The sequence below is a fragment of the Durio zibethinus genome, chromosome 17 (genome assembly GCF_047325235.1).
Source record: "Durio zibethinus cultivar Kanyao isolate XHJ-2024 chromosome 17, ASM4732523v1, whole genome shotgun sequence".
NCBI classification, from domain to species: domain Eukaryota; kingdom Viridiplantae; phylum Streptophyta; class Magnoliopsida; order Malvales; family Malvaceae; genus Durio; species Durio zibethinus.
Genome location: NC_143178.1, coordinates 1238969 through 1257356, shown reverse-complemented (window position 1 = coordinate 1257356; position 18388 = coordinate 1238969). Strand labels below are relative to the sequence as shown.

General features: G+C 28.9%; 1 protein-coding gene across 1 annotated transcript; it reads left to right on the top strand.

Moving 5' to 3' along the window:
- The first annotated feature begins 10742 nt into the window (after positions 1-10742).
- LOC111275346 (cyclin-dependent kinase C-1-like) lies at positions 10743-15423 on the top strand. Its single transcript, XM_022860666.2, has 12 exons — positions 10743-11042; positions 11174-11255; positions 11368-11458; positions 11596-11625; positions 11703-11812; positions 11911-11983; positions 12079-12199; positions 12337-12454; positions 13532-13671; positions 13777-13834; positions 14487-14557; positions 14653-15423. Exons 1-12 carry the CDS (start codon positions 10933-10935, stop codon positions 15197-15199), a joined length of 1551 nt encoding a protein of 516 aa, XP_022716401.1. The 5' UTR covers positions 10743-10932; the 3' UTR covers positions 15200-15423.
- The last annotated feature ends 2965 nt before the right edge of the window (positions 15424-18388 follow it).

Genomic DNA, 18388 nt, shown 5'->3' with positions numbered 1-18388 from the left:
CATATTATAAATATCAAAATAAATTATCATAATAATTATTTTAATAATAATAGACATAATGATAATCCAAAACATAATATGCAGTTAGTGTTACTTTTATGAGTAAACAAAATACTTAGAAACTATCATATATAAATTTCACATAAATGTTGTATTTCACATATATAATAAAATACAACATATATGTAAGTAGATAGGCATAAAATAATTAAAGATTCATTTACTTTATTGACTTTTGTAAACATTATAAAATTTATAATATTTAATTGTATTATTTACAATTTAATAACTATTAAGTTTAATTTGTTTATTTTATCTTACATTCATTATGCCACATTTATTATTTTTGTTTATGTTATTTCTCTTTTAGATATATTATATATTCTTTAATATATTCATTAATCTAACAAATATATATTTATTATATTATACGTTTCGTCAATATATTAATATAATAAATATGATTTATTGTTATATTAAATTCATGTAAAGACAATACCTATATTGTAAATAAATGAACAACAATTTAAAATAATAATGATATAAAAAAAAAGAAAAGCAAAAGAAGCTCTAATTATTATTTTAGGAGTTCATGTAGCATGCCAATATTAACTGGCTAAATGCTTAATTTAGAACTAAACATTTAGGGTGTTGCTTAATTCAGGACTAAACATATTGTTTTATACGAATTATGATCAAATATTATCAACTTGTAACAATTTAAAACTTTTTAACAAGTGTAAAGTACATGTACCGTTAACTCTTCAATGGTAACATTTGTCAAAATAATATAAAAGATGGTAAATAATTTGACTAAAAATAAAAAATTTCAATGAATTTTTTTACATCACTCTCATTTTTTTATCTTTTTACCCTAAAACTTTACTCTTTCTCTCTCCTCACTTTTTGAAATCCTTCAAATCTCTTTTTCGTCTAAAATCCTCTTGCATGCTCATTAGAGATGGGAGAGTGAATATGATGTTCTTGCAGTTAAGCATATGAAAATGACAATAACATAGCTAGGTTTTGAGTAAAATGAGTTTGATGTTGCTTTTTTAAACTATTAATAATGACGTGGGCATACATGTGTCCATTGTTTATAGCTTTCATGATAGTAACATGAGATGAGAATCAACAATAGCATGACTAATTTGGGTTTAGATCTCGGTGTGCTGGATTCAGTGAGGAAATGATAAATTTGAAAAAAAAAAGGGTTTTGCCAAAACTACTATAGCCTTAATCTTGAAAATCTAATTTTATTTTTAGCAAATAAAAATACCAGTTTCATTTTCTTATCATGAATTGAATTTATGGTGATTTTTGAACTGGGTATTAGTTCTTTTCTATTTGTATTGTTTTTTATTTGTTGTAATTTTTTTGTAGCCATTTGTTGGTAGAAGTTATGGTGATTGCTTAGAAAAAGGAATGGGAGGTCAAGTTTCCTTGGTAGACTTTGGTGATTGATGAGGAAAATCGGTTGATGCTTCAGTATAAGTACCCAATCTTAGCTTGACCTTAGTTGTGCCAACAAACACCCAATAATCCTTAGTTTACTGTTGATTTGGTTGCTCTAGCTCTATCAGTAAAGCATCTTAGTCATTTTTTATTGGGTTTTTCTTTAATCCGTGATCAATCTTTTTTATAAGTGTAAAATTTGGATGAAATTTGAAAATATTTCAAGTGTAATTTGAATTTGAATGAGCTTTTGTTGGAAGTTTTAGGATAGCTTTAGGTTTTTTTCCTTTGATTCTTTCACAATGAACTACTTATACTCCGATTGTTTTTACCAATTTGAAATTTGCAATCTATTGAAAAAATTGTTGAAGGTAATTAGTGGATTATTTTTAATTTTTATGAGGAAGAAAGATCACATTCCGAACATAATTTATATTTTTTAATATTATTTTATTTTTTTTCACTTTAAATGAGTTTGTCATGTGAGCAAAAAGTCATCTTGACAATAATAATTCATTGCATTACGCAAGATAATGGCACATGTGTTTCACGATTTTTTTTTGTCAAAAAAAATCTTAAATTGTTACTAATCAGTAACATTTGATTCTGATTCAGATAAAATAATACATTTAGTCTTAAATTGAGCAATACCTCAAATATTTAGTCTTAAGTTGAGTATTTAGCAAATATTAACTTGTAGAGAATATTGAAACTCTTAACTTTCAATATAATATAAAGCAAAATAATAACAAATAACAACATTAAAATCGATCATAAAATTAATAATAATAAATATAGAAAGAGTAATTTTTAAAAGAAAATCATAAGTTCTTAAACTAAATGCTCTGATGCCATATGTGCAAATCAAATCTTAATTTTGCATAATCCTAATGTTTGAGATCTTAGAATAAGATGATTTTCACAATTTCTTGATTAAAAAAAAATCATACCTTGATCCATTATAAATTTTATATAAATTATTTTATGAAGTTTTGTTCATCTCTTTTGACCTTTCTTATCTTCATATTCTTTTTTTTTTATGGATAGAAAGCATCAATATATATAGGTAGAGAGAGAAGCAATTTTCTTTCATTCGATCATATGCTCCATCAACGTTTGAATTATAAACAAAATTCCTATTCATTCATTCCATAATTATAATTAAAACCCCTTTTGTTTTAATTACATTCAATAAACAAAACTTTTGTTTACATTCATTAATTAAACAAAATGTTTGTTTTAATTAATTAAGTTTAATAACATTTAATACTTATTAAATTTAGGGGCGAAAAAAAATCTAAAAATCGATTCGAAACCATAGTGTTCAATTTGGTTTGGATCAATTTTTTTCTTATTTGATTTGGATCAAGTTCAGATATTAGATATATATATATTATATTTGGATTAAATTTTGGATCGGGAGGCGAAAATTTAAAAAAAATCGGATATAACCAAATTATATATTTTTCTTAGTTTTAAAATATATTTTAAATTTTTATAAAATAAAAATAATAATTTTATATCAAAATCTACCTAAATATATTAAAATTTTATATTTAAATAATATATAAAAATTAAAAATCAGTAAATCGAATCAAATCGAATCGATAAAATTCAGTTCGATTCAGTTCAGATCGAATGAAGGTTTGGTTTGGATTTTAAATTTTTATAATATTATGCAATATCTGAAAAATTGAACCAAATTTGATCCGAACTGAACCGAACCCAACCATTATCACCCTTAATTAAACTATAATAATTAAACTTAACTTATTTACTTAAGTTATTAAACAATAAATAATTGATATTTTAAGTTAGATAATGGGTATGTAGGCCATATAATATCTAACAATAATTACAACAAACTAAGTATTATATCTCATAATTCTTGGCTCAGCTCTATGAAAAGTAAAAAAAAAAATCATGATTGGTCGTAATTTTAAATCTTCTTGCGTCACTTATTTTTATAAAAAAAAAACAACTATTTTATTTACTTCCTTAACATTCAAATCATTTTTTATTACTTACATTCATGTCTTTTGTGATCTATCTTTGCAAGTTTTGGTTTCTCTTAAATTTAAAAACCCATTTCTCATAACTAGTACACAAATAGACATACGTTTCATATATACAAACTATTTTAAATGGCTACTTCTCAATTTTTGCTCAATTTGGACTACTTATAATTTTTCTTAAATCTCTTTGTTTTTTATTCTGTCTCTTTGAGTTTTACTACACATCTATCTAAGCATTCTCATGTCAATTGCGCTCATTTTCTTCTCATATTATTTTTTAACGTCCTAACACTCAAATTTATCAATCAATATTAATTTTATACATAAAAATGATGTAAAGAAAAAAATTTAAAATGTCCAAAAAAATATTTCTTCACAATTTTGCTCTATTTTTAAATATCCATTAACACTTTATTTATATAAGTGAGTCTATTACCAACATATATTTACTTGCTTCATTATAGGGAAATAGATTTTTAGTAGCATTTTTTTTTTTAATGTTTAGTGGTGTTTATAAATATCACTAAATAATTTGCTCTGTTTGTCAAAAATATTACTAAGAACGTCGACTATACTTGCTTTGAGGAAAATAATGGCATTTTAGGGAAAAAAAATGCTGCTAACTTATAAGCATTTTCATGCACAAACACCACTAAATTTATTGGTGTTTGTTTCCAAAAATGTTGTTAAATTACATAAATTAACAGTGTTTGTGTAAAAAAAAGGTCATTAAATTTAACGAAGTTTTTTTACATAAATGCCATTAATATTGGTCATTTAGCGGTGTTTTTGCACACAAAATGTTGCTAAATTTAATGATATTTTTTACTATACATGCTGTAAAATTAGGAAATTTACTTTTTTTTTTTATTTCTTTCAATACTTACTACTATAATTAAATAAAAAATTTATTAAAATAAACAAAAAATGAATTAAAATTCATAAACTGAATATTATAAATATTTAAATATATAAATACATAATTTGTTCTAATATACATGTAACCACAAAGTTTAATACAATAACATATATTTTAATTATTTTTGACTTATTTCAAACTCCTAACCAAAATGCAAAAAAATACATTCACTGCATCAAAGATCTAAAGACTTAAACTTAACTAGTATCGAAATCTTACATCTATAATCCTCTTCATATATCTTTTACAAAAGAATCAAAACAAATTAAGCAGCAATCTTTCATTAGGCTCACTTGCCACTTTTTCAATGTGTGTACAATTTGATGGTGGAGGCATAATGTGAACCTCACTCCTCTTGTGCTCAAGTTCACATGTAGCTAATAAAGTATATATGGAACTTGTTGCTATGTCTTTGCAAGTACCATTATCTACATATTATATATATATATAATTAGTTTTAAAATATTTTAAAAATGCAAAACAGAATTAATTACTATTACAAAACAATTACAAACAATAATGTGATTAGAAAACAAAACTGAAATGTAGACTTAACACAATAATAATTTATGCATAGAAGTAATGCATTTTAGAAATGTGAAAACTACTTGATTAGAAGAAAAATGTGTACACAAGAATACATTCTTTAGCTCGATTAGAAGAAAAATGTGTACAAAAGCTAGAATTTCAACATTAAACAAGCATTTTCAACAAGGAAAAAGAGGCAAAACTTGCAAATACGTCATGTATGGCTTGAATTAACAATCCTCAAGCCTTTGTATATTTCAAATGGGTTAGCAAACGTTCTCCGTCTAAAACGTTGACTTAATATAATCTGGAAAATATCACTAGCCATGCTATATTCCTTAGCTAGCAATATAACTTCCTTATATACATCACTAGTCATGTTTGAAATCTCCAATTTAGGGTAAAAAAGACGAGTATACAACTTTATTCAACCTTTAGGTAGCTTTGGGCTGAAATTAACAATTCAATCACATAACTACAACTAAACAATAAAAAGAAAAATATGTTAAAATAAATGTGTGAGACCATAAAAAAAAATTAGTCTTGAATTTATATCATGTACTTTAGATATTAAAGTTTTCAATCATTTCATGCCACCATTATAGGTTTCATCGACAGAAGAATATTGATCTAATCGCACCCAATGAATCATAAATACCTTTTGTGGTAAAAGAATTTTTAAACAAATTATAGGAAAAATTATATTCTCAAAAGTAGCCATAAACTTCAACTACAATTTAAAATCAAAGTCTAGTGACACAAGCCAACAAAATTACGAAAAAAAAAAGAAAAGAACCTCATATCAATATGTGTAATGTACATTTAATAAAAAATATAAAAAGATAAGTCAATCACATGAATCTGGGCATCACTATAATAACCTTTGAAACAACCAAAAGCCTTGAATTTTGTAGTGAAATGAAAGCATGAAATGTGTGCATGTGGCACCAAAAGAGAAGGAAAGATACATGATTACCGTGAGTGTTCAAGTGTCATATGGTAAATGTTTTGGTGCCTGATTTGAAGAATGTCAAATGGAGTTGATGAGTTGGTATTTTGGAGGACTCCTATTGGCTATAATGTGGACTCATTGGATTGGAAAAATTCATGAGAAAAGAGCTTAGAAACAAGGAGTTTAAGGAATCAAATAAGAATGAACCAGTTATGAAGAAAGGAAAAAAATGTTTTAGAAGAGTGTTTATGCTTAGATATTTTGAAGATATTTTGGGGTTAAGGCCTTTCTTATTTCTTTATAAATAGGAGAGAAGTACCAGCCATTTGTAAAACTTTAGGCTACAATTTACATTTTTGTTCATTTTAAATTTTATGCACTTTTTTTCTATATTTTCATTTTCTCTCCAAATAAAAAGCTTTTAATTTTATTTTCTCACACTTTTTTTCAACGTTCTTTAAGATTTTCATAATTAAAATTTCAAATTCTTACAATTTCCTTTTCAAATTTTGTTGATTTCACATAAACTTCAGATCTGATTTCAAAATTGCACACTTGACCTATCTTCAATTTTTTGATTGAAACTCATGAATTCAGCTTGATTTGCTTTAAATTTTTTCTTAAATTCTTGTTCATAAGGCTATAATCTAGTGAAAATTCAACTTCAAATTCAATCTATACAAGTACAATTAATTCTTCAAAGTTAAAGCTAGATCTAGAAGGTAGTATCGATTTGTGCATGAAAACTGGATAAATGATGATCCTCTCTCCTTCTAGGCTTTCAATTTTTTTTTTCATACCTTTTGCTCTTGATTTTCATGATTATTTATTAGTTTTCATTCTTTTTTTGCATTTTATTTATTGCATTTACTTGCTTTTTAGATTAATGTTCTTGCTATTGCACTGAATTTTTAGTTTTTGCATTTTGTTTAAATATTAGTTCAGCGAGCTTGAATCTTAACTTTTTGTTGCAATTTTTTTGTTGATTTAGATTATAAACTTGTATATTTAATTTGTCGTATCTCATTTCAAGTTCATTCCTTCTAGATAGCTTTAGATCTAAGTTTTTATGCATGAAACGATGGTTTCTAGAATTTTTTCTAACTTACTGTTTTTACATTTTTGTTTGAATATTGTGATTTTGATGCATCAATTGCATTTCACATTTACTTTCACATTAGTTCAATCATTGTTTTGCACTTTACCACTCAATTTCATACAAATCATAACACATTAGATTTAGACATTATGGTTTTTCCATGGTTGTATCTTCTATTCGGTTTTTGCATGTCCATTTATATTTTATGGTTTCATCCTTTAAATCTTCATTTTAATTCTATTTTTACCTTAGCTAAGCTACTGTTTCTTTTTTTTTTTGGTCAATTTACATCTTTTTTGGTTCATTTTTTGAGATTTTACTAGTATTTTTTTAGTTGGAAGCTAAAGTTAGTTAGGAATTAGTTTAAGACAATTTCCTAGTATTAACAAAAAGCAAGTAATGGTACCTCTATGGGAGTAAGCATCTTTTTTTCGCTAATATTATCATACTTCTACTTTTTAGTGCCAACTTTCAGGCCCTGCCATGGAAGGCTAGGACAAAAAACAAGAAACTAAGTTAATAATGTGAGTCAACATTTAAAAAGTTTGTGAAGTAAGCACATAACCAATCTTCCTTTCAAGAAATGCATAAGCACAAAACCAAGGGATTCCAAATCATCCCTTTTGCTTTGCTTTACAAGTTATTTGGAGTACAAATCACATATAAACCAAAATAATCCATAACGACAAGTGCTCATTGAAAGTAAAACCCATATCAATATTAGATGTAGTAAGTTCACTCACCATGACATTTGCATATTGAGTTATTCTTGTAAGATTCTTGGTTTTCCTATAATAAATTTGATAAATTAACAAGTGTCTGTGGTTACAAAATGCCTATCAACTTAACAGCCACTTCTTATCCATTTTGTCCATTAACACCTACAAAACAAAAAAATCAAATCAATAAAACAACGAGGACCAAAAAAAAAAAAAAACAATCATAAAAAAGCCATAATTGTAATACCTAAATAAAGTTCACCAAATGACCCACTTCCAATCTTTCAACCAAGCTTAAATTTTTCACCAATAATATGCTCCATGATCTAATCTTTCTCAATTGTATCACATTAAAAAAAACACCTCTCCCCTTTTATTTCATTGTATTAATATTGAAAAAATGACTTTCAACACAAAAATTGACTCAATACCCTTTTTTTAAAACTAATTATCAGATATATCAAAATTCTTTTTTATTAACTCCAAAAATCAAAACCCATATTCTAAAATCCTTATTAAACCCTAAAAAAAAAATTCAAAACGATCGTTGCAAACCTTATACTTGACTAAAGAGATAAACAAAAGGAGACAACTTGTTTGAAAAACTAAGGCAAGTCAATCTCAAACACTATATTTATGCCAAAAAAATTATCACCATTTAAATTATTAGAATATATTCTTAAATGAAGCTATAAAAAAGAACAAACCTCAAGGCCTTTTATTTTTTCAAACAATACTTTTGGGGAATTTAAACCTGAGTTTGGGCTTGTTATTGAGAAATGACAAAAAACATAGTAAATGAATCATTATTAAAAAAAATAAAATTATTATTTTCATTGAAAATCAAGGTCACCAAGTTAAAGATACATTAGGGATTTGCCAAAAAACTGCCCACATAGATTTTATCGAAACTTGAAATGAAATAAGCAAAATGGGTTTCGTTTGAAAAAGAAAAGGAAGGCAAAATAAAAAGAAAATGCTTCAATTTGAGCATAATAAGGGAAAAATGAAAGGAAATTAGGGAAAAAAGTGGGAATAAAAGATATAGTAATATGCCAGAAAGGCTCGACCAAATTGGTGAAATTGAAAAAATTTAGCAATTTTGTAATGACAAACACGACTAAATGATGTTATATAGCTACATTTATCTAGACAAATGCCACTAAATGATGATAAATAGTCGCATTTATTATAATAAACGCAATTAAGTTTGACTAAAATTGTGCATTTGTTTTTGTAAAAAAGAAATTAATTTAATCAATTTTAATAATTTCATTAATGGCATTTGTAACCTACAAACACCATTAATTTTTACTGACTAATGGCATTTTAAGGAACAAACACTGCTAAATACTATTGATATGTGGTATTTTCTATTATAAATGCCAATATATGTAGCATTTTCGATAAAAATGTCGCTAATTTTTTAAAAACATGAAACTTAGTGGCATTTGTTGAAAAATACTACTAAAAAACTGTCACTAAATACCCATTTTCTTGTAATGCTTCTATGTATTAATTGGATTGACTCTAACTTACCATCAAATACCTACCTCAAGTTGCAATAGTAATACACGTTAAGATCTCATATAAAATAATAACACATGTATGCAAACTTTTTAGTTCATATGATCACAATTAATTAATCACTTAGTAATAACGATTATTTATTTATTATTTATTTGCTAGTATAAAGAACAAACAATATATTATTTTTATTTGGAGGATTCTAGAATTGTAAAATTTGGTATGATGAGTTAACATTTTTTTTTTATACAACAAGGCTTTGTTTTATATTCCTATTGATTAACTCTACTTATTCAAGCCAACCTGTCCTCCCTTCTGAAATCTAATCAATAATAATAAATATATCATTAAAACCTATTTTCTCAAACATGTAAAGCTTATGTTGAATGTCAAAGGGTAGCTAGCTCTTATGTCAATCATTCTTTTTTCATTAAATCTAACATTATTTTTTAGTATTCCTCAACTCAAAACAATGAATTTCATTTACTAATCATAACATTCCAACCTTCAATGCAAGAGACCATTTGAATTACAAAATTTTTTTTCCATTTTCTATCACCCAAAAAACCTATTATATGTTAGAATCGATAATTTTAAAGGAAAAAAATTGATCTAAAAAAAAAATTTCGTTTAACATTTTTCCTCAAAGAAAGATGTGCCAAGAGTATAAAACAACAAAAATTAAGAAATCTCTTCAATCTCATCCACAACTGAAGCTTTACCATTTATCAAGTAAGATACTTTTTAATTTTTTCTCACTTTTCAAGCGAAAATGGATACACTTGTTACTTAATTAAATATTCAAAATTTAGAAATAAAAAACAATACATGAATGCATGTAGATAATTCATAAAATAATTATTTTATTAAAATATGATTTAATTTGCTTTCTGCAATTTATTTTAATTATTTTATTGCATGTACCTTACTAATATTGTTTGTTTGTTTTGCATTACAATTCAAAAAAAAAAGAAAAAGAAAAATATAAGATTGAATTGTTGAAACCATAATTTTTCTTATCATAGCAGATTTGAATAACTTAATATTACATATATTATTTTGTTTTTAATAACAAATTATTTTAGTTACATTATTGAGCATAAACTTATTATTCTCTTAAACTATACCAACTTTTGCTTACAATATTACTTATTTGAACATAATATATATATATATATATATGATACAAATTTATAAATTATAAATAATTTTTATAATGCATATTTTATCTCATATCAAACAGTTAATATAATATTATAAACTAATAATTTTGAAAACCTAAAGTGATGTTCGGAATGTGATTCTCATTATTATTATTAAATTAATATTTTTGCATATTTATTAATATGGAGCAATGTTATTATTTTTTAGTAGCGATTTTACTAGTTCCAGTTGTATGAACAGGTGTTAAAATATGCAAGTGCAAAATCGGTAATATCGGCGAATTCAATTTATCATAGAGTTTGTTTTAGGGCTTTTTGTTTTGGGCCTTGAGTTTAAATAAACAAATAAAATCAGAAAATAGGATACGCGTAACAATTGAGCATGACAGAAAATTCAGATCCCTGCTAGCATGAAGTTTTTATTGTTGGTGCTGGTGGTGGCGCTGGCTCTGGCGATAACGCCGGTGGTGGAGTCGTAATTTAGCCTTCGGTGGTGATTGTGAGTTTGTTTAGGTGGTTGCTAATTGATAATCAATAGGCAATCAAAAGAATCAGATGGCGATAGCTGGGGCAGGGCAGCTTAACCTGAACGAGTCGCCTTGTTGGGGATCAAGAAGCGTCGATTGTTTCGAAAAACTCGAGCAGATTGGCGAGGGTACCTACGGGTCCGTGCTTCTCCTTTCTTTGCACTTATTTATTTTCAATTTAAGGCTTTTTGTTTTTTTTCTTGGATGTTGTGTGTGCTCTTTACCTTAATTTACTTTAATTTAGTTACAAGTACTTGATGTTTTTGCAGCCAAGTTTACATGGCCAGGGAAATAAAGACCGGTGAAATTGTCGCTTTGAAGAAAATTCGCATGGACAATGAGAGAGAAGGAGTATTTTGTCGCCCCTATCTTTTAAAGTTTTCTTTTTTCTTCTTTTTTTAAATAAAAAATGAAAAAGAAAACTAAAATTGCGTTTTTCTTCTTCCTCAAAAACCTTCTGCAGTTCCCCATAACTGCAATTCGTGAAATTAAAATTCTGAAGAAACTGCATCATGAGAACGTAATTAAGCTTAAAGAGATTGTTACTTCTCCGGGTAGTTACACTTGCTCTCTACTTTGCAATTGCACCTTCTTCTTTTAATGCATTTATTTATTTATTTAACACATACTTATAATTTACTCCTTTCAATTTTCCTCTATATTTTCTGGTTTGATATTATTTTATCTGTAGGTCCAGAGAAGGACGACCAGGGGAGACCAGGCAAGTGTTATTCCATTCTTGTTAACACTGTTATCATCTCAATTTACTGTTCAACTCTTCCCTTTCTTGCATTGCAGATGGTAATAAATATAAAGGTGGAATTTACATGGTTTTTGAATACATGGACCATGATTTGACTGGCCTTGCTGATCGACCTGGGATGAGATTTTCAGTTCCTCAAATTAAGGTATCCCAATTTTATAGGCAAACAAGAACAAAAGGAGAAAACTCTCCTTTCAATCATAAAAAATTTTATTCTTCTAATTATGCTACCTTTTCTTCCAGTGCTACATGAGGCAACTTCTTACCGGACTTCACTATTGTCATGTAAATCAAGTACTTCACCGAGATATCAAAGGTACTTATCTACATACAAAGTTTCCTGTTTTTAATATAATAATTTGTCCCTGACTATGAACTCCACAGTAAGGCTTTGCTTGCTCTTTGCTGCAGGCTCCAATCTTCTTATTGACAATGAGGGTAACCTCAAGCTTGCAGATTTTGGTCTTGCCCGTTCATTCTCGAATGATCACAATGCAAATCTTACGAATCGTGTCATTACTTTATGGTACAGGTATGTGTTTTTACTCCCTGGGTTGAATTTTATGCTAACCAGCTATGAAGGTATTTATATAAAGAGAAACATGAGAAATGCAATCCAACTTTTTAACTAGTGCAGCATTTACTTCTTAGTTTTCGTCATTTTCACAGACCTCCAGAGCTGCTTCTTGGAGCAACAAAGTATGGTCCAGCTGTTGATATGTGGTCTGTTGGTTGCATCTTTGCTGAGCTTCTGCATGGGAAGCCTATTTTTCCTGGAAAAGACGAGGTTAGTTGTGTTACATTGGATTGCATGATTATATTTTATTGAAGGATAAGACATAATCAAAGGTTGTAATGTCGTATGAGTCAAATGGCGCTAGAATGTGTAACCCATCTACTACGATCCTGGTGGTATCTAGTAACTGAGATCTTCTTTTTTTCCTTTTTGGGTTGCATTTTGCAACTTGAATTTAAAGGAAGGGATTTGGATTTCAAATTTAGTATAAATTGTGTAATGATGCACATTACATATGACCTTCAGGATTATTTACAAATTCATTGATTTGTTTGATCTGTATATGGTGGTGAATTTGTAATCCCAATAGGTATTTGTGAATTTGAAATTCTCATTCTTATACCCCCTCAAATATATAAACATATTGAATCTTAAGTAATTTGTGCACAGTGCACAGTGCATAATTTATATATTAAATATTTAAATCAAATACAAATCCACTCTCTCAAATTCATCTTTCCAAACATAGCATTAAAGTTTTCTAGTCTTTGGATTTAGTTGTTACTGCTTGCTGAGATAACTGTCCAAATTTCTTAATAATCAATTCAGAAATAATAGCCTTTTGATGAAGCCCGTGGAAAGAAACTTTAAAGAATAAATTTAGGGACTGATATCATCTCTTGTTTCCAATTTATCTATATACTGCCTTTTTGTTGTTTTGCTCACTGACATATTTGATTTTAATGCCTATATCCATTTCTTCTATAGGTGCACAAAACCAAGCTTACAAATTTGCTGATTTATGTTGCCTTTTCTAGAATATGAAAACATAATTGTTTCTCTATGCATAATAGAAATTTGTTTGGTAGGATGGCGTTAACCGTTTTATATGTTATTATGTATAGCCTTGTCAACAGTTTTTTGAAGTTATGAAGTTTGAAATTACCTCAGATCAGTAAAACCCTGGGTGAAAATACTCTCTCTCTCTCTCTGCAACACACACACATTTTGCTGAACAAAATAATTTGTGAACGTGCATGAGCTCATTCTTTCTTATTTCATGGGCCTTTATTCTGGTAATTGCTTGCAAGACACCAGTATCAAATGCTATACTTGTAATCATTGCAGCCAGAACAATTAAATAAGATATTTGAGCTCTGTGGAGCACCAGATGAAGTCAACTGGCCTGGGGTTTCCAAGATTCCTTGGTATAACAACTTCAAGCCAACAAGGCCAATGAAGAGGCGTCTCCGAGAAGTTTTTAGGCAGTAAGTTCACATACACTGTTATATGGTACTTTTTCCCCTAGGTGGATACCTGAGAGTGATATCTTAAACTTCAACATGGCTGACATAACTGTCTATATGCAACAGTTTTGACCGTCATGCTCTGGAATTGTTGGAGCGGATGTTGATGCTTGATCCATCTCAGGTACCAATTACATATTTTTCTGCATTTTATTCATTTATGCTCTACAAAATTCACGGGACTCTTTTCTCTGATTTACTGGATTCTTTGCTTTTAAATCATATGACTGTTGACATAATCACAGGGTTCATTTGTACAGGAATTGGTTTCTCTCAGGATTCATTTTAAAATCTGGAGCCCTATGGTTCAAAATGATTGGTTAAATGGATTAAATAAAGAATTTTCTGTAGGTATATATATATATATATATATACATGTATATATATTTTCCATCAAACTTCCTAGCTTGTCCAGTTGCACTATCAAACAAGAAATTAAGCCAATTTATACTCATCAGTTTGCTCAAACATTTTTTGAGGAATGCAGAATTTTTTGCTATATTATTGATTTATTATAGCAGTTTAAAACATAGTAATTTGACTATCTTTTTCATAAAAAAATTATCTAACCTTGGTAATTGTGATTTAAGGGAAGCTTAAGCACTTATCTAATTTATCTGTTTCAAAGTGAGGAACTAGTTCTCACGTGATAACATTTATATTCTTGCTTGCAAATTTTGACCAGTTTTCGAAGAGAAAGAAAATGGATATTTTGATTTTGACCATGTTCTAATTAATTATTCGCCATTCTGTTCACTTTATTGTTTAAAACATAGAGAATATCCGCCAAGGATGCACTTGATGCTGAGTATTTCTGGACAGACCCTTTACCTTGCGATCCAAAGAGGTTTATTTTCTCTTGCGTGGGTTTCCATTTCTGGTTCTATTTATTTTCTGATGTATATTACGTTTAGATATTTGTCTATGCTACCTTTGGTTCAGCTTGCCTAAATATGAATCATCACATGAGTTCCAAACGAAGAAAAAGCGCCAGCAACAGCGACAACATGAGGAAAATGCCAAGCGACAGAAACTACAGCATCCACAGCCTCACGCCCGGCTTCCACCTATTCAGCAGTCTGGGCAAGCACATGCGCAAATGCGGCCTGGACCTAACCCACCCATGCATGGTTCTCAACCCGCAGTGGCTGCAGGGCCTAGCCACCATTATGGGAAGCCTCGTGGGCCTGCAGGTGGGCCTGGTAGGTACCCCCCAAATGGACCCAGTGGGGGATACAATCACCCAAGTCGTGGTGGTCAAGGTAGCGGTGGAGGTTATAGCAGTGGACCGTATCCACCACAAGGACGGGGCCCACCATACGGCTCATGTGGTATTCCTGGCACTGGTCCAAGGGGTGGTGGGGGAAGTGGTTATGGAGTTGGAGCTCAAACTTACTCTCAAGGTGGTCCTTATGGTAGTTCTGGTGGTGGACGTGGCTCCGGTATGATGGATGGAAACCGCAATCAACAGTATGGCTGGCAGCAGTGATGTTGTCATTTGATGATTTATGTAATCAATAGCATCTTTTGTTATAATTAATAGAAGAAGAAGCTTGTCTAGCATCTTTTGTTGTCTAATGTGATTGTGATAAAAAAAGTGAAACACCGATTGATAAGCACTTCTGACGCTGGCTCGTTTTGTCCTCTGATCAGAGTTGATGAATATGTGATTTTGCCATCCAAGAGTATAAACATGACCGGTTCGGCTCCCCATTTTCTCCGTGCTTTATAAAATTGGTTTAGAACTTTAGATCTTAAATCTTAAAAAAAAAAAAAAAAAAACTTTTGATATATAAAATGATAGATAGAATAATATGATAATTACTTTTATTATATTTAATTTGTATTTAATTGATAAAATTATAAAGAGAATTATTATCTTTTTGATATAGAATAATTTAATCTTCATAGAAAAAAAAAGATTATTTTTAATTTATGAGATTAAATATATATATATATATCTTATTATATTTTTAAAAATTATATTAATAATTTAAATTATATAAATTTTAAAAAATAATTTTGATCAATAAATAAATAATTTTATTTTAATTTTTTTACACATTAAATATAAAATAAAATGGTGTTATTTAATATAATTTTGTTTATAATGAAGTTTTAAGCTTGTACAAATTAATTGGAAGATAGAAATTGCCTTTTCTTTCCACCACCACTCATTTTACTCGTAATTGTTGCCCATTATTACGGTTGAAGTGATAATTGACCATATTTGTTGGCCGGTAAGAGCCTTGAAGTAAGAATAACTCTTGAGGCTCTTAACAATTGTCAACCTTGCAGGTGGTCAAATTCAATTTTGCCATGGCAACCTGCTGAAATTTCCTTTCGATCTTTGTATTCGCTCGTGCACATAGTGTGTGTGTGTTTGTATATATATATATATATATATATATATATATATATATAAATATGCACACACACACACTTGTACTACAAAGAATTTACACTTGCAGTAATGCCTTCCAATTTGGAGTAGCTGAAGTAGACTTTTTGTGAACACCTCCTGTACCTTCTGCCCTCAATTTAGCAGCAGCAACAGAAACTCCAATTTTAGTGGATTTTGAGGACGCAAGCCACTGACCAGAGGAGATTGCCATGTTCTTGTACTGTTGCAGGGCTTCCAGAGCTTGAATAATTGCTGGCATCCATGGCCTGTCTTTAGGGCTCAAACTAGTGCATTGTGACAGAAAAGCCATCACTTTTGCTCCTTTCACAGAATACTGGCCGCCAAGTGCGAGATCCATAATATAGCGCAGCCTCCGACTGCTACTCAAGTAAGGTTTAGCCCAATCAACAAGGTTTTGCTCATTCTTAGACCTTGATTTCTCCACTGATCTTCCCGTAAAAAACTTTTGGGCGGCCAGTGTGGATAGACAAATCTGTTGCCAACACAGGTTTTGTACAAAATTAGATGATCTAGCAATCTACATCCTTAACTAAATTAACGTATGGTCTAATAATCGGTCTCAATGCGGTACTTATTCCCTGGATGATTTTTGCATTCTCAAAGTGCTTTGCATAACAATTAAGTTCTTTAAGGATTTAAATAACGGTTAAAGTTGTGTTTTCAATAACATCATATTTATTATGTTTTTAGATATAACAAAAATAATTATGATAAGAGATAATAAATATTTTTTAATTTTATATAGTTTATTATTAAATATAATAATTATAATTATAATCATAAAAATATAATTTTTAAAATATTTTATGATATTCTATATTTTTTATTTTTAAAAAATTTATTCGTAATTTTATTTAAATTATAATAAAATATTCATATTTAATTTAACAATAAATTATAAATTTCTTTCGATCCCTCTAACTAAATTTTTTTAAAAAAATTTTAAAAATTAAAAAATTTTAAATTTATATTTTAATAAAATTAATTATTAAATTAAAAACAAATCCACTCCACCCACCCATCCCACTTTCACGATCTCACTCCAAAATTTCCATGAATTATAAATCTCACCGAATTTTCAAATTCCCTCCTCAAGTCTTCTTCATGACCTACCTCAGGTCATCGACTCAACCCTATTCAAGTTTTCTTCCTCTCTTTAGTTTCTTTGCATCTCTCACTCTCTCTCATATCTCCCTCTTGCCTGTACTAACTTCCAATCATTAGCCACTAGTATCTCCCTCTTCTTTTAATCTTTTTACTTTCTCACGACTTACTCTATAAAATCTAGTCCTAAGTCGACCTCTTAAGTCCCAACTCTCTTTTCCTTATATTCATTGACCTTTATTATTACCACTGCTTACCGAGTGTAGCCTTGGCCTTGTCTTTGTCAAATTTTTGGTTGTTGAAATTTTGTTTTGTTTTTTTTAACTTGAATTGTGAGGAAAAAAATGAGAATAGCATCTATAATTATTGCTATTTCCTGTTACATCATTTTCTAACGGTTATTATGTCTTGTTTTGAGTGTGAGTATGATTGAATTTTATAACAGTATTTATTTAAATAACGATAGTAGGTGATGACATTATTACAATTTCACGGACCACTATTTGATTCCCTCTTAGTACTAGCAATAGTTGGACAGACACTATTAAAACTTAAGATATACCAATTTTAGAGATATGCACGTTATCAACAAACAACAAATGGAACAAAACCATCATCGGAAAAGACATCATAAATTTTTACCAAAAAATAATGTATCAAGTTGGAAACATTATCTTGTTTCCTTTTCTTGATGACCAATAAACAGATGTATCTATCGATCATACTATTCATTGACGAAATCCCATCATAAAACGTTAAACACCATAAAATTCGGATACTATGTTAATATTGTAGAAGTTCATTGGCTTATCATTTTCAATGTAGTTTACAAGAAACTTGCACTGCTTCTCTTGTCATTTTGATAACACTAAGCGATGCAGCTGTTCTCGGCTATCCTCTTGTCACATAAGAAGGGGAGAAGGGAACAATTAGACCATAAGACAGTGGACAATAAAAATGAAAAATTTTGCCACCATCCTTACGTCTGCATCTGAATGCATATTTTTATTACTGATTTTATTATCACTACGATATCTAATTGTACTCTTACTGATGTTTTTAATCTCCATTGATCGCATCAAAATGTACCCTTAAATCAGTAGCAATGACTCCGCCGTGAATGGGCATGAGTTGCTAAAAGTCCTTGTA